Source organism: Neoarius graeffei, chromosome 4 (assembly GCF_027579695.1).
Source record: "Neoarius graeffei isolate fNeoGra1 chromosome 4, fNeoGra1.pri, whole genome shotgun sequence".
Taxonomy (NCBI): domain Eukaryota; kingdom Metazoa; phylum Chordata; class Actinopteri; order Siluriformes; family Ariidae; genus Neoarius; species Neoarius graeffei.
The window spans coordinates 5,827,059-5,842,382 of NC_083572.1; the positions used below are offsets into that span (position 1 = coordinate 5,827,059).

At 44.3% G+C, this 15,324-nt stretch overlaps 1 protein-coding gene across 2 annotated transcripts in view; it reads left to right on the top strand.

Annotated features, from left to right (window-relative positions):
- pcnt (pericentrin) overlaps window positions 1-15,324 on the top strand; it is an 82,104-nt gene that overhangs the window by 27,714 nt on the left and 39,066 nt on the right. For both annotated transcript variants that reach the window (XM_060918704.1, XM_060918705.1), the window contains exons 16-23: window positions 4,345-4,426; window positions 7,044-7,260; window positions 7,352-7,593; window positions 9,712-10,157; window positions 10,240-10,837; window positions 11,304-11,513; window positions 11,612-11,764; window positions 13,103-13,249. In XM_060918704.1, the coding sequence (XP_060774687.1) occupies window positions 4,345-4,426; window positions 7,044-7,260; window positions 7,352-7,593; window positions 9,712-10,157; window positions 10,240-10,837; window positions 11,304-11,513; window positions 11,612-11,764; window positions 13,103-13,249 (2,095 nt within the window). The remainder of the gene's footprint in view (window positions 1-4,344; window positions 4,427-7,043; window positions 7,261-7,351; window positions 7,594-9,711; window positions 10,158-10,239; window positions 10,838-11,303; window positions 11,514-11,611; window positions 11,765-13,102; window positions 13,250-15,324) is intronic.

The following is a 15,324-nucleotide window of genomic DNA, read 5'->3' on the forward strand; positions in this document are numbered from 1 at the left end:
GATGCTCAATTAGCTCATCACACATCCGGTGGAAGGTGATGTGGTATCTGACTGAGCTCGGCTTATGGTTAAATACACTAGAATATAATAGCCACAGTGATGGCTCATGGCACAATACAAGGAACAATCATCGCAAGAACAGACAAAAGGTGAAAGTCTGGCAAATTGTGATAGAAATACTGTAACTTTAGGCCTATTCATATTAAACGGGAACAGAGGGCAATATATAGAGTAAATATAACAATAAAACACACATTAACGAACCTTATTCAAGACTTACAAAAGTTTTTTGTTCTAAGGTTGGAAAGTTATAGTGTTTTGAAAGTAGCTCGAGCAAACTATTTCCGCAGTTTGAACAGCCCGCCATGATATTAATTTTATCCAATCAGAATGCACGTTCATTTTCTCTGCGTAACACTCATGACGTATGTATGTGCCCAGTTGTGTTGGCTCATTGAGGTTGGGAATAGCACGTGTGAAATACCTGTTTCTGCCTCTTGCGACGATTTCGCAAGTCCACGGGTGGCGCCTATCTCATTGCAGCAAATAAATTCTGCTGGACTCGTGAGCAACTCCACGTTACGTTTTCCGCACGAGCACCACGCCGTGTCACCTGCACGCAGACGCTCTGCCCCACGCTCAGCATCAGTATCGGTCTCATCCTCGCCGTCATCCGAGCTTTCTTCTCTTCTTTCTTCATCACCGGAGTCGAGAGTACCTCTCCTAGGTTCAAACTGGTACCCTTCTAAGCCATAGCCTGCTTGCAGTGTGTCTTGCGGGATCTCTTCGTATGATTCGACAGAGCTGTCGCTTTCACTTGATGCGCCCGACGCCATGATTACACGCTTCTCTCCTCTATTTCGGAGAGTTCCGCTAGTGCAGTGGGTAGCGCTGACGTCACGGTCTTTTAAAAATGGCAACTCTTGTGCGGTTTAGCGTATAAAATATTATATTTACAATTACCAAGATATTTCGTTGTTTTCTAGTATATAAATTTGATAGAATACTTAAGAATACGTTACTTTGTCACATCAACTGTATATATTGTATTTGGTACCCCTTTAACATTAATTGATTTGTATTGTAATGTCTAAAGATATGACAGGATACAAAATTAGCATTTCTATGCCTTTGTTTTCAAGTTTACAGCATTAAGCATGGTTTATGCTTCGTAAAAAAAAAAAAAAAAAAAAGATTAGCCCTAAGGGATATGACTCCATTTCAGGAATTTAACAAAAATGAACATATTATGGCAAATCATAGCCTACAATAAAACTGGCCTGAAAAAAACCCCACAAGCCTTTTAAATCACAGCTAGACAATGACTATTAGCTATATGAGGCTACCCAGTCACATTTCGAAAAACAGAATTAGAAATAACAAAATCAAAGTGGTTTTAATGATATTGAAGTGCTTAGGCATATTAGCCCTTGAAGGAAAGGCAGCTCAATCACTTTAGTCTGACTTCCGACCAGAAAAAAAAACTGTTATACAGGACAAAAATGTAAACAAACTGTCAGCATATCTTCAGCAACATACTCCGCCACAAGTCTCCTAACCTCCTGAGGCTGAAGGAGCATCTCAGGTGGTGTTTACATTAGACCGTATCAGCGGATCATCAGATTAACGTTTTTAAAACGATTCGCGTGCACACAGCAACGCCAATACACGGATACGCTAATCCAGGGGTGGGCAATTATTTTTTCCGTGGGGCCGCATGAGAAACAGAAAATTTAGTGGAGGGCCGGACCATAAGGCTGAACTAAATTCTGCATAATATCAATTGTATTTCTTTATATAAAGCAATAAATATCATTGTTTTTACAAGCTGCTAAGACTGGTAAGAGTATGGAAAAAACGAGGTCGCCTTACAAAAAGTCATTTATTCAATCAAATTTCCCAAAACAATGGTTAACAAAATGTGAGCGTTTGTACTTTTTTTTTTTTTTTGGTCACATTCACCCCAAAACACAATAAAGACATCACAATATTGTCTTTCTACTCCAAATATCCAGCAAGATACATCATATTATAATAATGATGCCCACATTTGTAGTTTAATCACCTCATTTGGTGTTTTTTATTTGCTCAGTGAGAGAAATCTAGTCTCTGTTGGTCTTTAACGAGTGCATCAGAGTCAGGTTGAATGTCTGAGGTGGAGATGCGAAGCACAGCTGACAGATGATCATCAGTCGATTCGGTGTAGGAATCAGATCTACAGATCGGCTCGGGCTCCGGCGCCTGCTGGTGACGTCACACTATGTGATTGGCTGGACCGTTTGAAGGATGACGTCCAAGTTTGTGGTTGGTCTGGACAAATTACGGAAGTGGTTATTGCGGGATTAGGTTTCGTGGGATTTCATGTCATGTTCATGTCGCACGCATTGCGTTTTTGTTTAACACAACTTCAAAATAAAAGCAGTACACATTCAGTCCATGCATGAGGTAAAATTAGGAAATGCGTTTATTTTGTAATTTCTAATTAACCTTACGCGGGCCGGTCAGAATGAACCAAAGGGCCGGATGCGGCCCACGGGCCGGAAAATGCCCAGGTCTGCGCTAATCACATGACTAATTAGACGGCACGTCACATGATCCCAGTGCATATCGGGCATGCGCAAGTCACTCGCCACTTGCAAGTGGAAGGATGGCAAGCGAACACCTTCTCCAGCAGATAAACACACCTGGCTGTGATGTTCATGTTCTCACTGAGTTTAAGCGCCTGAAGGAGGTAAATAAGTTGAAATGTGTAAATAAACCTCAGTGCGGCTCAGCGCTTCCTCCTGCGCTCCAAATCACTCCGCCCTGAACAGCGAGTGCCCTCTGGAGGGTGCGCACTCCGGCCCTGCGCAGCTCACAGAGCGCATGAGTGAAGCGCACGAGCAGTGATTCGGGACTGAGCCGCTGTGTGTGTGATCCCAACGCCGGTGAATCAGGAAGGTGGATGTCACAGTGACGTTGTCCAATGACAACGTCAGCTAGAGCTCAGCACAGCGTTTCGTCGTTCCTCAATGTTTACACAGCACCGGATCAGATACGAACTGGGTTGAATACGTGGGCCCTGGCGGATTCAAGTTGTTCCGCCTGTGGTGTTGTTTCCCGGCGTTTTAATGTGAACGGACAGTGCATCCGCGACGAAAACGAGACGGATACGGTCTAATGTAAACACCACCTCAGAGTGGCAGAACGTTAATTTTGGCTGCTTTGTGATTTTATCGCCACTCTCATCCTCCGCTTGCTTCCTTGCTAACTTCATGTTACCGTGGCACCTCTGTAAATGCTTGGTTAAATTACTGGTGCTATTTCGGGAAGTGGACAGTTCTTTAGGTTTAACACACAAAGTGCATTTGACTACGATGTTCTTCACATCCTTATTTTTCACAAACTTAAAGTAACGGGTGTGTGCCCATCTGGAGAATGTGCTATCCGACATTAGATCAGCTGCAGATTCACTCATCTCTCTCTTCTGTCTGACGAGTCTAAAGGAAAAGGAAGTGAAACATTTTGCGCAGACGTTTCACCTCTGCTGATCTCGCGGTGATTTTGGCGAATTTGTATGAAGGGGAAAAAAACCCACCACTTCATTCCAGGTTAAAAATGCATTGTACATTTGTACCGAGTAAAATATTACCAAATTTTTTCTGTAATGCCTTACATTACCGCGTTACTGCAAAAAGCAATGCATTACAGTAATTCGTTACTTTTGTAACACGTTACTCCCAACACTGATGCCTTGTAGATTTTTCAGTTAAATCCAATGCTAAAGCATAAATAAAATGTACACTTTTTTAATTTATAAAGTGATAAGGAAAAATTGAGGGAGAATCGGTTTTTTTTTTTCTCGTTCTTAAGTGTTTTATTCCACTTATACTGCAGTAGTCTCTCTTTCCCTCCCCTCCGTCTCTTATTAACATTAAGATGGGGGGGGGGAATTCAGTTTCTCATGTTAGCAAGAAAACCGCAAAGCATAAATTCCTCTTCCCTGAAGGCTTCCGTGTCAAATTTAGTTACACCTTTTCTTTGAACTGTTAAGCGCTAACACTGGAGACTCCTTCCGTCAATGTTCGAAACGTCTCGCAGAAGTCTGCACCATATCAATGAATGTACACATTTTTGAATCGGTACACGAATGAGCTGTTACTATAGAAACGGTAATGTCTTTGGAACAAGTGTTAATATAAACGTGTGATTTTTGCAGCTGTGCTGTGGTCCGAGTTATAGAAATTTAGTTCAATTCCTTCTGACCAACCAGAGTCCAGGATGGAGCACACCGTGGTATAAATGTGCTTGCTGCATTGACTGACTGACTCTCACAGTTTACTGAAGTGTTTTCTTGGCTTCCAGCTTCCTCTCTGATGATGGAAAGGCTGAGGAGGAGAGCGTGAACTCATTGGCCGAGATTACAGAGCAACTGGAGAAACACAAGGTACAGTTCTTGGACACAGTGTGACCGCTATGGGGTGTTTGAATTTTTGACGCTAATGATTGTGTCTTGGCTGGTATTAAAGGTCATAGGTAAGGGTCGGAGGTGGAACGTAGAATATCAACTTTATTGTCTAGAAGAACGACCCAAAAAGTGAATTCAATCTTCCTAGTGTCTAATTTGCACCCGAAAATTGAATAAAATGGTTAAAAATACTGTTTTGCCCAATTTCCGAAGGTTTGTTTACATCTCACTTACATGCACTTTCACTGCCAGGGGACCGTCGTCGTGACGTCATTTAAGGCAAACAGACTGGGAGCAGTTCTGTGTTTACTTGCGAACCGAGCACACGTGTACGGACTTTGGTCGTGAGAGGTTGTGTAAAATGTCTGATAGCGATTTTGAAGCAGGAAGTTTCCAAATTGAATATCGAGAGGTGAAACCGTATATGTATGAACCTATGGCCGTTGCAAAGCAATCGGTGAATGTGGCTCACTGGTTTGACAGTGCAGCCTCGGAATTGGACGGCGACTCGGCCGACTCTGATCGCGGTGACCCCGGACCTCAACAAGACTCGCGCCCAAATGTTTTATCCTGGTAGTTATGATAAATTCTTACTTTCGTCGTAATACTAAATAAGAGCCCTTTTGAAGAATAATTAAACCGCCCTCCCTAGTGGATATAGGGAACGATTACTGGACAGCGCGCCGGTCGGCCACATTAGCCTGCTATCCGCGGCATTATACTATTTATAGCCGACTCTAAACGAGGAAATATCCCTTTGTCTCATTTCCACAATGATTGTACAGGATCCCTCAGGATTCTTGACTTGTCAATTGCAAGCAAAAGTAAAAATGTTTCCCTCCGATTTTCTCCTTTTTGCTTGAGCGTTGCTGCTCCGTTTCTTCTTTGACTGCTTGATTTTGTTTCACGCGCACAATCCACTCTCTCTGCCTCGTCTCCGATTCCGGAAAAAAAACAACCCTCTGGCTTCACGCATACAATCCACTCTCTCTGCCTCATCTCCTCTTTCAGAAAAAGCCAGCCCTCTCGCTCTGCCTCTTTTCTCCTTTTTCGGAAAAGGCCAACCCTCTCGCTCCGCCTCTTTTCTCCTTTTTCGGAAAAGGCCAACCCTCTCGCTCCGCCTCTTTTCTCCTTTTTCGGAAAAGGCCAACCCTCTCGCTCCGCCTCTTTTCCCCTTTTTCGGAAAAGGCCAACCCTCTCGCTCCGCCTCTTTTCCCCTTTTTCGGAAAAGGCCAACCCTCTCGCTCCGCCTCTTTTCCCCTTTTTCGGAAAAGGCCAACCCTCTCGCTCCGCCTCTTTTCCCCTTTTTCGGAAAAGGCCAACCCTCTCGCTCCGCCTCTTTTCCCCTTTTTCGGAAAAGGCCAACCCTCTCGCTCCGCCTCTTCTCTCCTTTTTCGGAAAAGGCCAACCCTCTCGCTCCACCTCTTCTCCTTTTTTTTTTTTTTTTTAAAGATTTTTTTGGGCTTTTTTCACCTTTTATTATTGGATAGGACAGTGTAGAGACAGGAAACGAGCAGGAGAGAGAGACGGGGAGGGATCGGGAAACGACCCCGGGCCGGAACCGAACCCGGGTCTCCGGACCCATGGCACGGCGCCCCATCCACCCGAGCCACGACGCCCCTGCCTCTTCTCCTTTTTCGGAAAAAGCCAACCCTCTCGCTCTGCCTCTTCCCCTTTTTCGGAAAAAGCCAACCCTCTCGCTCTGCCTCTTCCCCTTTTTCGGAAAAAGCCAACCCTCTCGCTCTGCCTCTTCCCCTTTTTCGGAAAAAGCCAACCCTCTCGCTCTGCCTCTTCCCCTTTTTCGGAAAAAGCCAACCCTCTCGCTCTGCCTCTTCCCCTTTTTTTGGAAAAAGCCAACCCTCTCGCTCTGCCTCTTCCCCTTTTTTTGGAAAAAGCCAACCCTCTCGCTCTGCCTCTTCCCCTTTTTTTGGAAAAAGCCAACCCTCTCGCTCTGCCTCTTCCCCTTTTTCGGAAAAAGCCAACCCTCTCGCTCTGCCTCTTCCCCTTTTTCGGAAAAAGCCAACCCTCTCGCTCTGCCTCTTCCCCTTTTTCGGAAAAAGCCAACCCTCTCGCTCTGCCTCTTCCCCTTTTTTGGAAAAAGCCAACCCTCTCGCTCCGCCTCTTCTCCTCTCTCGGTAAAAGGTAAAAACTTCTTCCTGAACCAGTCCCGTTGTTACAATTCACTGCACAACAATAAGGCATGGTTTTTCTTTGGAAATTCCTGAACGCACGTCTCCACTCAAGCCGAACGGCAATGTAAGTAAACGGAAGTGGACTCAACTCAAGCGATTTGTTTGTCTTGAATGACGGCACGCGCCGAGTGGTCACGAAAATAGCCGACAGAAATTCGCCACAATCCGTGCCAACTTATTTTAATTATTACTTATTAACAATACTTCTTGGGACCAGGAGAAAATTTACAGAGGGTTTTTTAACATATAAAGTTTCAAATGTGCATAAATTTAATACCGTTGCCTATGAGCTTTAAGCCTGCTGTTGCTCCATAGTCATACCAGGTGTGTTCGGCAATAAAGACTGCTGAATTAAAGACTAGCTCCTGTTCCTGGCCTTTAATCTTTGCATGAACTCCTCACAGGTGGCGCTGGATGCGCTGCGTCTGCAGCTGGAGGAGAAGCACAAGCAGGACCTGGAGCAGCTGCGCTGTAACATGGCTCTGTCCTATAGAGAGGAGTTACTGCAGGCTCGTTCGGAGCTCACTGACCGCTACTACAGTGACATGGAGCAGCTCAAAACCAAACACGCCTTGGAGATTGAACAGCTGCGGGCCAAGCTCTCGGACAGCCACCTTAAAGGTGATCAAATTCAGTCTGATTTTGAAATTTGGCTTTTTTTTTTTTTTTTTTAAATTCATGTTTTGTTTTGGCTTTTCTTTTCCGCTTCCAGAGATAACAAAGCTGCGGCTGCAGTCGGTGGCGGATGTGGCGCGTCAGGTGGAGGCCGAGCTCGAAGAGAAGACCCGGCTCCAGACTCAGGAGCACCAAGACCGGCTCGCTCAGCTTGCCTCAGACACTGAGCACATACTGAGCTTGGAGAAGGAGCTCGCAGAACTCGCCTTACAGCATGGCCGAGAGCTGGAGAGAGCTACTGAGCGGCACACGGAGGAGCTCCGAGAGCTGGAGGACAGGGTGAGGGAGAGCGCTACCAGGCTGCGACGGTCACAGGCGAAGTCTTTTGTGTTGTACAAACACGTTCATAAAGGGGAGAGGCGATTTCTGTGATGGGGAGATGGTCACATGACTAGAGTGCTGTTCTAAAGGGCTTTCTACAATCATGAGCATTAGCTATAAAGCAGTGAATTCATGGCCAGTTGAATAAAATGCATGGTGGCCTGTGAAAAAACGTTACATAGTCAATTTTTGACGTTTCCAACGGGTGTGATCTTCTGATGGGTTTTTCCATGGCACTAGTCTCTGGAAAGCAAAATGTCTTCCATTATATGTGTAGTTGAAGATCCTAAGGTTTAATACAGTTAGGTCCATATATATATGGACACTGACACACCTTTTTTTTTTTTTTTTTTAACCTGTTTACTGAAACATATTCAGGTTATAGTCATATAATGGACATAAAGCCCAGACTTTCAGCTTTCATTTGAGGGTATCCACATTAAAATTGGATGAAGGGTTTAGGAGTTTCAGCTCCTTAACATGTGCCACCCTGTTTTTAAAGGGACCAAAAGTAATTGGACAAAGGCTATTTTATGGGCAGGTGTGGGCAATTCCTTCGTTATGTCATTCTCAATTAAGCAGATAAAAGGCCTGGAGTTGATTTGAGGTGTGGTGCTTGAATTTGGAAGATTTTGCTGTGAAGAAAACATGCGGTCAAAGGAGCTCTCCATGCAGGTGAAACAAGCCATCCTTAAGCTGCGAAAACAGAAAAAACCCATCCGAGAAATTGCTACAATATTAGGAGTGGCAAAATCTACAGTTTGGTACATCCTGAGAAAGAAAGAAAGAAAGCACTGGTGAACTCATCAATGCAAAAAGACCTGGACGCCCACAGAAGACAACAGTGGTGGATGATCGCAGAATAATTTCCATGGTGAAGAGAAACCCCTTCACAACAGCCAACCAAGTGAACAACACTCTCCAGGAGGTAGGCGTATCAATATCCAAATCTACCATAAAGAGAAGACTGCATGAAAGTAAATACAGAGGGTTCACTGCATGGTGCAAGCCACTCATAAGCCTCAATAATAAAAAGGCTAGATTGGACTTTGCTAAAAAACATCTAAAAAAGCCAGCACAGTTCTGGAAGAACATTCTTTGGACAGATGAAACCAAGATCAACCTCTACCAGAATGATGTAAAGAAAAAAGTATGGCGAAGGCGTGGTACAGCTCATGATCCAAAGCATACCACATCTGTAAAACACGGCGGAGGCAGTGTGATGGCTGGGCATGCATGGCTGCCAGCGGCACTGGGTCACTAGTGTTTACTGATGTGACACAGGACAGAAGCAGCCGGATGAATTCTGAGGTGTTCGGAGACACTGTGTGCTCAAATCCAGCCAAATGCAGCCAAACTGATTGGTCGGCGTTTCATAATACAGATGGACAGTGACCCAAAACATAAAGCCAAAGCAACCCAGGAGTTTATTAAAGCAAAGAAGTGGAATGTTCTTGAATGGCCAAGTCAGTCACCTGATCTCAACCCAATTGAGCAGCATTTCACTTGTTAAAGACTAAACTTCAGACAGAAAGGCCCACAAACAAACAGCAACTGAAAACCGGTGCAGTAAAGGCCTGGCAGAGCATTAAAAAGGAGGAAACACAGCGTCTGGTGACGTCCATGAGTTCAAGACTTCAGGCAGTCATTGCCAACAAAGGGTTTTCAACCAAGTATTAGAAATGAACATTTTATTTACAATTATTTAATTTGTCCAATTACTTTTGAGTCCCTGAAATGAAGGGATTGTGTTTAAAAATGTGAGGAACTAAAGCATTTTTTATGCAATCATTTTGTTCAACCCACTGAATTAAAGCTGAAAGTCTGAACTTCAACTGCATCTGAATTGTTTTGTTCAAAATTCGTTGTGGTAATGTACAGAACCAAAATTAGAAAAATGTTGTCTCTGTCCAAATATTTATGGACCTAACTGTATTTAGTCTTGTATTATCAGGTGTGATGTGCTTTTCATGGATTATATTTCAAGATGCGTCTGAGCTAAACCATATGCTGCTTTTATTTTAGGTTTTTAGTCTGACCTTTTTTCTTGTTTTTAACTTTCCTCCCTCCTTGTAGCTGAAGAAAAACTTTGCAGAGGAAATGCGCACACGTCTTGCAGAGGCACAGCAGGAAGAAAGGACCCGTGTAACCGAGGAAATCTCCCGCCGGAGCAGTGAGGAACAGCTCCAGCTCAGGGAGCAGCTTCAAGCTCAGGCTGAGGAACGCATGGCTATCCTGAGAGAGGAGCTCCAACAAGCAGCCGATGAGGAGAGAAAGGAGCTGGACCAGAAGCTTGCTCAGGCTGAGGAGCTCCTAGCTGTGGAAAGGCAGAGGCTGCATGCCCTACAGGCTAGTCTGGAGAGTGAGGAGAGCCCTCAAGTCGTGGCCCTGAAGCAGAGGCTTGAAGCTCAGTACATGAGTGAGCTACGCACAGCGAAGAGCACCATGGCGTCTGAGGTGAAGGAGCTCAACGCTTTGCTGAAGGAGCAGACTGAGAGCAGGCTACAGGAGGCCACGTGCAGGTCAGTGATTGAATTTTTTTTTAAAGCGAGAAATGTGTTTGGGGGAGTTTAATAACTTTTGAGTGACCCTCTGGTTATTTAGGCATCAGGAGGAACAGCGACAGCTAACAGAGAAACTTGTCCAGCAGAGAGAGGAGGCTCTGCAGAAGCAAGAACATGTTCAGGAGCTGCAGGCCCAGACAGCTCTTCTGGAGCAGAACATTTCAAAACTAGAGCATCTCCAGAAAGAGCACCAGGAGCTCAAAACCCGACACCAGGACGAGCTTGACTTGCTCTCTTCCAATCACAAGGTGGCGTTGGAGAGCCTTGCTGAGAAACACAATGCAGAGCTCGATAAGCTGCAGGTGGTCCTTCAGGAGACCAATCTAGCACAGCTCGAAGCTCAGGAGGCGGAGCTTGGGGCACGCCACAAGCAGGAAATGGAGGAGCTAGAGACCAGGATGTTGTGCAACATGGACACGTTGGAGAGCACGTACCTGAAGGAGATCCAGGCGGTGCGTGAGGAGAAAGACGCCGCGCTTCGGGAGCTCAGAGCCTCAGTGGAGCAAGAGCAGGCTAAAGAGATCGACAGAGTGAAGCAGGAGGAGCTGACGATCAGAGACGAACTGAGAAAAGAGCTGGCACAGGCCCATATGGACAAATTTAGCGCCATGGCAACTGAACTTGGCCACGCCCATCAGGTAAGTAGCTGGGTTTATCTTTTTACATTTCCAAAATAAAGAGAAACAATGAATAAATAAACAGAAAAGAAGAAAAGCAAAACAGCATTTGCAACAAGAACACGTAAAAAGCCACTAAATTAGGAAATAACCCATAAATAATGTTTAAAAACTAAAGATATTGATTTTAAAAATGTTTAAACTGCATATGCTGTGTAACCACCTGCAGGGAAAGTGTGTGTGTACGTCGTCTTCGTCCCGTGATAATTACAGCTGTAGTGTAAAGCTCTTATGGGACACGACCGCTTGTTGGATTGGTCTTGGTTTTTCAGTCATGGCAGGATGCAGTTACCACTAAACAATGAACAATGGTTGCTCAGTAAAGCCGTTTATTTGAATCTGAGCTACACAGCTTCGTTCATACTGGTGTACTTGTGCCATCGTGTCTCTGTAATTCTATTTATTGGCTTGAATTTAAATTCTCTAGGCAGAGCTATCTGCAGCACTCGCTTCTCAGAAGGCCGCTCTGGAGTCTGATCACCACTCGGCATTGGAAACCCTGCGACAGCACGTGCTGAATCTGGAGGCACAACACGGCGCCGCCCTCCATGAGGTCACCGACATGACCACCAAAGAGAAACAGCAGCTGCAGCAACAGCTGGATGCGCTGAATGCTCAGCACCAGCAACAACTCCAGGTGTGTGTGGTTTTTTTTTTTTTTTTAAATATAAAGTGTGTTCAGTCACCTTTGGTGTTTTTTTTAATTAATTTTTGAATGACATTTATGTGGAACAGGAACTGAGGGCAGCATCTTTGAGGGAGATTGAGGCTCTACGCAGGGAGTTGGAGGAAGAGGCATCACGGCAACGACTCCATTTCCTGGAAGAGGCGGAGCTTCTGAAGTGCCAGTCAGAGGAGCAGCTACAGCGAAAGATTGCCCAGTTAAAGGTGGGAAGTTGGCTAGCTAGCTCGAGTCTATATAAGATGGGGATCTTGGGGGGAACGGACAGCCAAATGACGCAGGAGTGATTGACGGGTGTATCGAGTGCTCTGATACTAATTGACCCCAGGAAGCCCCACCCTCTTCCTCCAGCTCACACAGTGTACTGGCTAAAACGTTCTTAGACTTTCCAGGTCGAAAGATACGCTGTTCCCGCTTTTAAGTGAAAGAGAAAGTTCTGGGTTCATTAACGTGAAATAAATCTGTCGATGTACTTGGTCAATATTACACGAGTGTATAGTGAACATCAAGACTACAGTAGAGATGCACTGGAATGTTGTCCAGTGATGATTTTAGAAAAGTGACATTTTCAGTGGATGGAGAAAGAGTAAAGAGTTTTAGACTAGTGCTGTCAAGCGATTAAAATATTTAATCGCGATTTAATGTCGCGACTGTCATAGTTAACTCGCGATTAATCGCAATTTAATCGCACATTTTTGTCACATGAAAAACCATTGTAATTCTCTTAGCATAAAAAAGTGAATGGGCTTGCTTTGTACCACTGGTTTTTTTTTTTTTTTTATTATTATTATTGCAGAGCATAACACGTCTTGTCACAGCCACTGACATCCATAACTTCCATATTAGATGAGAAAACCAAGGGATGAAAAATAAAGTGCATATCACTGTGAAAATAAACTTTTATTTTACTCTTCATTAGTTTCTTTTGAAGAGAATTATTTGCCATAAAAGAAGAAAAAAACAGATGACAAAAATAAAAACGTTCATCATAGTGTGGCACTGTATTATCTAATTCTCACTGCTTATAACTCTACACCTCCCCGGTGGAGATGAGCTGGGAAACTGAAGACTGAAGGAACAGTATTGAAAAGTATTTTTCCAGTCTCACCTGTGAAAGGTAATCCCATGTGATCTCGTTTGGACGGTAAACCTGTTGGTACAGTTAAATGCAGCACATGAATGAGGCATCTTTATTCTCCACTTTGCCCCATCCAATATGGCGGCGAGGATGTTTATTATGTCTATGCCTTTCTCCATCACTCACACGTACTCTTATTGAAGCAGCGCGCGACAAGCCTCAACAGGAACTACGGGTGACTCGCAGGGCCAAATTAGAATTTGTGTTAACGGCACTATTTTTTTTTTTTTTAAATCGCGTTAAATTGAGATCGCGTTAACGCGTTATTATCACGTTAACTTTGACAGCACTAGTTTAGACCCATGATGCAGCTAATCGAACATGTTATGAATATTTTTAATCTTGAGTTAAATTTTAATGAATCTGAACATTGTTCACTAACGTGTGCGTCATGGTTGCGGTTTAGGAGGAAAGCGAGCGGGAGAAGACCGCTGCTCTGGACGAGCTGGAGAGAAGTTTGCGTGAGCAGCATCAGAAGAATGAGCTCTGCTACACAGACAAAATGAACCAGCTAACTGCACAGCTCCAACAACTGGACACGGTCGTCTCTCAGGTGAGACACACTGAGACACACCGGTACTGAATTAGGACGAGTGTTCTGGACACGGCAGTGGATTTAATGTCTAATCAAGATGGATCATCTGAATCTTGTAGAATAATCCTTTTGATGACTGAGTTCTTGGTCACTATGATAAAGGTGGTATGATGTCTAGTGTGGGTTTTTTTTTTTTTTAAACAAACTTTTACAAATTCAAATTTTTAACTGGCTGTGTGATACAGATGCTTATTTCGTTCATGATCAGGATAAAATGGCAAGGCATGCATGTGCAGGATCTGTTTTTTTAAGTGTTTTTTCCATTTTTGCTGTATGCATTTGAAGTAAGTCCTGGTATGGCAGGAAAACCTGGTGCGTCCCTTAAAAATACACAGGAAGAGCACCAAAGCAACAAACACTCAGGTTCAGTTAACGCACCTACTATTGTTTGACTTCAGGTGTGATCTTGAAACTTTATCACACTGAAGCAGGGCTTGAAAATCTTTATTTTTTTTTTCCCCCCACCAGCCAGCCGGGCTAGTTCCCTTCCAAAGTAACTCACCAAACAGAAGATCAACTCGCCAAAATTTGTTCGCGTATGAATTTTACATGGATGCAAATGGCGCGCCTTTTGGCGGATGCCGCCTTTTTCACAGCTGTCTGGGGGACTGGTGTGAATCGTGCAGATCCGATGAGGGTTTTTTTTTTTTTTTTTGGGGGGGGGCGTAGGAGTGTCTGATTATCATTTCATCAGAGTAAATTCTGTATTAAAATTACTAAATAAGCAAATGCCATTACAGTCCATGAAACATAGGAAGTATAAGTATGAGAAGAAAACAGTAAATCAGAAAGCTGCACATGTAAAGCCAATTACGTAACTTGCGTTGGACTGATGGAAATCCTTGCGCGTGCAGTGAAGTGCAGCCAGCAGCAGATAATGGCGCGCAGCCAATTGGCTTTACGTGCGCAGCTTTCTGATTTACTGTTTTCTTTTCATACTTATACTTCCTGTGTTTCATGGACTGTAACGGCATTTGCTTATTTAGTAATTTTAATACAGAATTTACTCTGATGAAATTATAATCAGACACTCCAACGCCCCCCCCCAAAAAAAAAAAACAACTCCTCGGATCTGCACGATTCACACAAGTCCCCCAGACAGCCGTGAAAAAGGCGGCATCCGCCAAAAGGCACGCCGTTTGCATCCATGATTTTACTTCTGTCAGAAATAACGCAAAAGAGAGTAGTTACCATTGTTCATGACTAACGTGCATTTATTTCAAGACCCGAGTATTTTGATACTGTTGTTAAATACATAAATGAGAACAACACAGAGCACCATAATATCACATCACATCACATTATCTCTAGCCGCTTTATCCTTCTACAGGGTCGCAGGCAAGCTGGAGCCTATCCCAGCTGACTACGGGCGAAAGGCGGGGTACACCCTGGACAAGTCGCCAGGTCATCACAGGGCTGACACATAGACACAGACAACCATTCACACTCTCATTCACACCTACGGTCAATTTAGAGTCACCAGTTAACCTAACCTGCATGTCTTTGGACTGTGGGGGAAACCGGAGCACCCGGAGGAAACCCACGCGGACACGGGGAGAACATGCAAACTCCGCACAGAAAGGCCCTCGCCGGCCCCGGGGCTCGAACCCAGGACCTTCTTGCTGTGAGGCGACAGCGCTAACCACTACACCACCGTGCCGCCGCACCATAATATAATCTCAACAAATAATAATATATTGGAAAACTTGCCAACTTGGTGTATGAGTAATGAAAACAAATATACTTACTGTCATGACTATAGCACCCAAAATATGTCCAACATGCTTTCTGTATTTAACCATTTATGAGAGAGAAAGCATTCGGAGCTTCATATTGACTAGGAATCAACTTGAAAAAAATTATTCCATAAAAAATCGCATTGCAGCCAAGGCCTACCCTGCTCCCACGTTTGCTTATAAGTCCTTTGTCGTTTCTCCTCTTCAGACCGAGGTCGCTTTGTCCCCGTCTCTGGCGGTTTCTGTACACCTTTCAGAAAATTCCACATCGCAACGTAGCTTTGGCAGATGTAGATG